The 7,325-nt window shown below is 41.8% G+C and overlaps 1 protein-coding gene across 1 annotated transcript in view; it reads right to left on the minus strand.

Moving 5' to 3' along the window:
• Positions 1-7,014, minus strand: part of zc3h12aa (zinc finger CCCH-type containing 12Aa) — a 7,192-nt gene extending 178 nt beyond the window's left edge. The window contains exons 1-6 of the mRNA XM_080500368.1: positions 6,892-7,014; positions 5,224-5,670; positions 4,632-4,771; positions 2,603-2,837; positions 2,376-2,482; positions 1-1,851 (exon numbers count right to left, since the gene is read on the minus strand). The exon at positions 1-1,851 is cut by the window's left edge and continues 178 nt beyond it. Coding sequence (XP_080356494.1) covers positions 848-1,851; positions 2,376-2,482; positions 2,603-2,837; positions 4,632-4,771; positions 5,224-5,594 — 1,857 coding nt within the window. The 5' untranslated portion in view covers positions 5,595-5,670; positions 6,892-7,014 and the 3' untranslated portion in view covers positions 1-847. The remainder of the gene's footprint in view (positions 1,852-2,375; positions 2,483-2,602; positions 2,838-4,631; positions 4,772-5,223; positions 5,671-6,891) is intronic.
• Between the last annotated feature and the right edge of the window lie 311 nt (positions 7,015-7,325).

Below are 7,325 nucleotides of genomic sequence, written 5' to 3' on the forward strand. Positions count from 1 at the left end.
CATGAGAACTACACTGAGCATGAAAAAAAGGTAATACTTTGTACAATAATGACTCATTGCATGAGAACTTAAAAGTAGTTCAAGTCTGATACAATATGCATCAACGGTCAAAACTCTGGAAACTTTATTATTGTTGCTCCAGAGGCACTTTTGTATCCAAAACATGGATAGCAAGATCATAACTGACTACAGTGTCATACAGATATTTAAAAAGATTACTTAAACTGGCCATAAATACAACAGTACATTATCCATTTACACTGGCACCTTGCACAAAATCAAATATATCTTAAAGTCACTCACCCAAAGGCACTATGCAAGAGTCTTAAGAGATCTGAAAGACCCCATGGATTGGGAATAATACATAATTCATGTAATTGTTCATTCAGCTCTTGCAATGCACTAAAACGTATTATTACATGTCTTAAATAAATGCGTTTGAGGTTGAGCTATTACTAATTACCATGTAGTGTATGAATGTGTGCAGACTTTTGTGACCAGGGTGTACTCTGCGTTCACCCATAATCAGCTGGGATGGGCTTCAACTCTCAGCAACCCTGAACAGAATAAAGTATAGAAGCTGGATGGATTGACTTTCCTATCAAATTTGATAATTTTCCTCCTCTGTATAAGAATATTAAATGTCTCATAACTTATCCTACACAGATGAACTTCACTGGTGTCTACTTTTTGACAACATCAGGACTGGATTTAGATATCAGTGAACCGGGTGTGAAACGCACAAGAAAATATAAATCAACTACGAAACACACCCTCTGATATCTGTCTACAGACATTAGATATCTATTTGGCTTGGGGTTCAATAGCTGACGGGACACAAACTTGATCAGAAAATCCCTCTCTGCGTTTTCAGGTTGAGGATCTCTGCAGCCAGTTTCTCAGCGTTCATCAGATGAGGGAACATTTCCATGACTGTATCCACCTGCTGTGGGTTGAAGATGGCCTGCAGCTTCTTGCGCAGCTCCAGCCTTTTTGGGTCAAATGCAGGAGGTGGCTGCGGCTGGCCCCAGGAATTGTGCTGATGGCCCTGATAGGAAGAGCACGAGCTGTGGGAGTGTGAGGAATGGACAGGAAGCCCATGAAAGGGATCTGACCAGTAATTCTGCTGAAGGGGAGAAGCTCCACTATAATGGAATTGACCCGGGAGGCTGTGCCGGTTGGCTACAGCTGGGGGAAACATATGAGAGGGGTAGGTGTCGTAGTTTGGTTGACCCTTGGGGTCTATGTTTACGTGGTGATGCTGATGAGATGTTGGCGGCACTGAAGGGGAGCAGCACCTGCAGGACTGGCTGGTGGTATTTGACTCTGAATGCCCAGGGGATCGCTTGAGTCCCGTGAGGACACCCGGGTGCTGCGCCCGGAGCATGTGGGAGTTGCTAAGGGACTGTGAATTGTCAGAGTACTGGCTCTCAAAAGAGCCCAGGCCTGAATCCAGGTACTCGTGAGACACGTTGGCATAGTAATTATTTGGCGTCATGTGCAGCCCAGGCCACTCCTTCTGAGGCTGGGTTCCAGTTGCAGAGCATGGCACATGATTTGGAGTGTGTCTGGGATCCTCCCAGTACAGCAGCTTATTTTCACTAACCTGACCAGGACGTGCAGAAACCTGCTGGTCTCTTATGAGTTCAGAGTCTTGAGGATAGCAAAAGATACTATGAGCAGGCGCTGGGTCAGACTGAAGATGTCTTGGAGATAATCTGGCATTTCTCTCCTCTTTAACAGTAGAAATCTGGGCTTTTTCTCTGAGTTCATCAGCCAGTGACAGATAGGACTGGTTTGTTCGCTCAGGATGGTAGAATTTGCATTTCATGCCGTAAGTGCACTTTTTATCTGACGGACACAAAAAAGACAAACGAAGAAACAGAGGTTATTTCAAGTCAGCTCATTTTGAAACTACTTTCTTTTTTATTTGGCAAATATAAGCATCAAAATATGATGAATAAACAGCGCAAACATTTCTGTACCTAATTTCTCAACCATCTATTTATCTTATATACGAGCTTTATTTAAAATAGGATAACAAAGAGTCAATCCCAGCTGTCACTGGGTGAAATGAAGGATATATGTCTTGAACAGACCATCAGTCCATCACAGTGAAAACAAAAACCACACACTAGAGTTTAGAGTCACCAAATAACCCAATAAGCATTTCTTTGTATTGTTAGAGAGTTGGATCAAAGCCATGGACGCACAGGGAAAATGTGCAAAGTGCACAAAAGACCCCCGAGGACAGACGGAGACAAACCTCCCTGCTTTTCTTCGTCACAACCCAAACGTTATAGGCTTTGCTCTCTGATATTGTTATAATGTAGATGTACAACGTCTTAATTTTCTTTACAACAAACATGAATTACCGTATGGACAGAGTTGCTTCTTCTGCTCCACTGGCAGAGGATTCTTCCTCATAAAGTTGTCGAGATTGGGGCCATGGCGGCCCAGAGGGTCATCGGGAGGCATGAACCTGAGTAAACACCCAGAAAATATGTCACAATTCAGCTGCGCACAGGACATTTATGTTTCCGACGTTCAGCTCAGGATTTAACAGCAGAATATGCTCAGAAACATCCAGCGTACGACTTACTTGTCATTCACAAACGAGTACATGAGAAGCTTCTCCTCAATGCATTTCTTCCACTCTGGCCTCTCTCCTTGGAGATCCCGGTAGGTGTCATTGGATACGATGATGCCATCTGACTCATATGCCAACTTGACAATGAAACGGTCATCATAGCAAACCACTCGCTTCCCCCCGACGCGTCGAGATGGAGTGAACACAACTATTTTCTGTTTTTCAAGCTCCAGCAGAATGCGCTGATCTGGAAGTACAAATGATAATATATCTTGTAACCATGGGCAGACCTTTTTTTTCCCCCTCTTACCAGACATTGTCAAAATCTACCAGAATTTTATGAGATACCATTGGATTTGAATAATGAAATACTAATAACATAAAACATTGTGTTACATCCCCTGTACAAACATGATTATATCTCCATAAACACTTTATATTATGTGCAATGTGAGCAAATGAAAACATTGGGAACCAATTAGAAATTAAATGAACTGTTAAATCTGCATTAATGAACAAGTGACCTAGTTACACGGTGTTTACTTAAAGGCACTTATTTGACTAAGTGCTTTGGTTTTCAGGGTGACTTCCGTCACTTAACCTCAAGCAATAGATGGTTGTCAACAGTTAACTACACTCTGCACGTAAACTACAGTAAGTGCAGATGAAAGAGGAAAAGAAAGCACACTGATACTTCCTGGTGGGGTTTTCCCTGCAGGAGGCTGTGCAAGGGTTTTTGCTTCCTTGTTCGCAGGTTGAAAGTAGAACCTTTGGATTGCTCCACCCAGGCTGCAGTTACCACAACAAGGTATTTATTCACTGGTTTCAACAGGAAGGCAGACATACTGCTCTTGTGTTCCAACCCAAGTGTGCACGGTAACTTTAAGAACACAGTGCATTGGAGTCAATAGAGTCAATTCTTCTGAGTTGTCTGAATACACCAACGGACGAGTGACTCAACAAAAAGAAATTGAAAACCCAACAATGTGTGCAGCTTTAAAGGATTGTTATACTGTACACTCCTCAGTGCTGTTAAAGCAAATTCCCTTTTTGTTTTGTACATGTTCTCATTTGGTTTTGACAATGCGTTGCCCTTTCCTGAACCTTTATTTCCCAATCTCAACTGTGCAACCCCTTTCCTTCAGCATCACTACAGTACCTTTACATCTGACAGAAATGCAAAACTGTCTCATGGTTTCTCCAGGAATATATGACAAACACAAGATCTTCCAACATTGGTGGTTGAAGGGAAGGCAGGAGAGGCAAACACACCCATAACATGTGATGTACAGACTTAATGTAGTTTCAATGCTTATTTAGTTCTATTTAAAGCCAAAACGTTGTGTAATTCATAGTTTAAGGTTAAAAAAATTTAAAAATGTGTACAACAAATACATGACCAAACTGCCATTACCAATTATACTTGTCCTTGTACAACATAATAATGAGAGGATATTTGCTAGAAGACTACAATAAACCCAAAACAAGAAAACCCCCCAAAAAACCCACAAAGGACAACCTACTTTCTATTAAGTAAACATCAGTAACTAATGCTGAAATGTGCACACGGAAGTGAAAATGTTTTCATTTTGGAGAGATTATGTGTCAATATCTTAGTACAGAGACATGACCGCTCAGTCTAAATACATTAAATGTTTCAGTCATTGATGGGAACGTGTGATACTGCCACTACCTCAAAGGTTTATTGTCATATTGGTCACATGTGCTGCCCTCTAATCTTGATTCCAGGTACATCTGCGTGTGGTGTATTATGTAAGATAACCAACAGGACATTTTTTCTTTGTAGTGGGGAAACGGCATTCTTGTGTCTGCTGAGCGTTATAAAAGCAAAGGTAAACAAAAACAAAACCAACGTGAGTTTTTTCATTCGCACCTGACCTGATTCGTCATCAAAAACATCTATGGATACAGCTTTTCTGGTTCCAATGTGTTATAACTTAACAACTCTTATGGTTGCCTGCACTACTGGACCAGTCTCCAGGTTACAGGACTCAACATGTTTTTCTTTCTGTGCCCTCACCTGTGAGGGGAGCGTCAGGTCTCGGCTGTTCTTTCCGCCAAGTGGGGACAAACACAGTAATGGTGTGATGACCTCTGTCCAGGAAGAAGTTGACTGCCAGCTGTATGCCTCGGCATGAGAACACTTCCTTGTTGCCGTGGCTGTGAAGAGAAGCACCGGAGGTAAGGTGAGCGCAAATGATCTGACAGGGAGAACCATAAATTCAGTTGATCTGTGCAAACATCACATGCCTTTGGACATTCCCTTCTGAGGGAAGCTCCCCTGCGGCTGTTGCAGCCCATGAATGCTCTGTATTACATTTCATATCTGTCTCAGGGTGGAGATGTCAGGGCTGGGAATGGAGAATTTGCATATTGTGTCTGTGGCCTTTGTAACAACATGCACAGGCAGTGAGGTGAACGCCTTTTTCAAAGCAAGTTGACGCCACCACCAGGAAGTAAAGTTCCAAAGATGACACCACAGATGCATATTTTATGAGCAACTTCCTGTCCTGAGACCAAGGTCAGAGGAGAAAGGAGCTGCCCCGGCCCTGATGAAATGTAGTTAACTTATGACTGCATTAACACAGAGAGATCGGCATTGTTTTATTTACCTCATGGCAACATTACTGCCGTCAATAACAACAGGCCTCAGTTCGGTGTCACGGTTCTGGTCCCCCATTTGCGGTGTGACTCTGCAGGGCCCGGGAGTCCAGCTGTGAGGCAACAGAGGGTCTTTCAGGTTTGCACTCCTTTCGTCGCTGTCCGTACTGGAAACAGAGGCTGCGGCGCTGGTTCTGGTTCGAACAAGCTCTCCCAGAATTGAGTTAGTGTCTGTGCTCAGGCCCAGCTTCTTGAATGCAGCTTTCACCTCAGCGGAAGAGTAGCCTAATTTCCTGAAGAAGTCCACTCTGAGCTCCTCGCTGGCCTCTTCCAGCAGTTCTGCAGTAGCACCTGAGCTCTGGCTTGAAAGTACCTGATTCATCCCGATTTATCCAAGTTTTCTTTCAGCAGCGTACAAGGTGTATTACATCAGCTTCAGGCCGATACTCTGAGAATCACTGAGGAAGAATAACATTTGATTAGACATCCTGAAAACTTCTGATGATAAATGAAATTATTCTTAATTTCTTCCTGTAGATTTAAGACTGAAAACCTCTAAATCGCACAGACAGTGACTAAAGAAACAATTAAAGTACTGGACAATCTTATTACTGTACAATAAGCAAGATATTGTGTATATATATATATACGTTTATTTTTCATAAAAAAAATAATTAAAGTCAGCCTGATGCGTGAGTAGTCTTGAGAAACTCTGTAATCTCCTCTAAAATATCAGTTTCCGGTGGAAACCAGGATTTAGTAACACTTCACTTTCACCTCCCTGTTTCAAAATAGAGTGACATATCTAAGATAAAGTTAAACTTTAGAACTCCATGAATAAAGACGGAAATGACCTACAAGAAATCCTCAGCAATTCCTGGAATTGATTACTCTGAAACCTTTGAAACTCTGAACATTTTTGCACTTCCTTGTGTTCCTTTATATGGTAATTGTCCTCTTATCTAAACTGCCCTGTTATCTGACAAATGAGGAAATAAGATATTTAATAAAACGCTGACACCATGGACAATTATTTCAACAGCAATACATGACAGCAAGATTAAAAACATAGACAATGGATACATTTCCCTCTATATAATATGAATTTACAGTTTACATTTTCTTCTTATTTTTGTTGCTCTATAAAGCTGTTAGTTGCTATAATAATAGCATAATAGCAATAATCATATAGTTTGAACTAAATAAAGTGACAGAAATGAATGCAAACTGATGTCAGGTTTGACAATAAGGAGCTGAAGCACAATTAGTCGAAAGGAAAACTATCGCTGGGTTAGATAATTAAACAAATAGGTAGTTTGTTCGAGAACAAAGATGCCTAATATTAAAATGTCATCTTGTTTGGAAGGGATTTTTCCAAGAAATTGTAGGAAACCGACCCCTTTATCCTTCTTGATTTCCACCTCTGCTAAAGGCCCCACAGTTTTACAAATAACAATCCCCGAGAGATAAAGTTTACAAAGCTTAACGCAATACAAAAGCGTAAAATTAGTGTCATTGTTGTAACGTATGTATGATAGACGCGCAGCGCGCAGTGAAGAGATTCCCTTTCACCTGGTGGACAGGTAGTCACAGCACAAGCGTGCCACTATTTTTTTTCTTCTTTTCTCTCGATCACTAAATAAAGTTATAGCCTGTTTATCAGAGGAGACTGATCTTACCTGAGCCGCTCTTCTTTGCGCCACCACGATCCATTAGTGTGCGTAAAACTCGGGTCAACGTGGAAGTACAGTGAGTTTAACCGGGCTCCACTTCAAAGCGCCGCCCCTTTGGAAATGTCTTTCCTTCTCCTCTTCCTCCAGACATTGGCATGCAGGCCAGCCACAGATTTGCATATATGGGAGTGTGCGAAGAGATAAGATAAGGCGTTCCTGTTTCCTCCTGCTGTCACCCGCTCGTGCTGACGCATGTCAGTATTTTCCTTCTCTTCCTCCTTTCAGATTTGCTTTTGTTCCTGCTTTCCCTTCCTTTAAGGTCCGCAAGAACAACAGGTATCGTTTACAATGCAATGCTATTAGTGAACAAAGTTCCCGTCAAGGGTTTAAAAAGCGAGGAAGAAATGCAAACAATGAAAACACTGAATAGAATACAACTT

Source organism: Blennius ocellaris (genome assembly GCF_963422515.1).
Source record: "Blennius ocellaris genome assembly, chromosome: 8".
Taxonomy (NCBI): Eukaryota; Metazoa; Chordata; class Actinopteri; order Blenniiformes; family Blenniidae; genus Blennius; species Blennius ocellaris.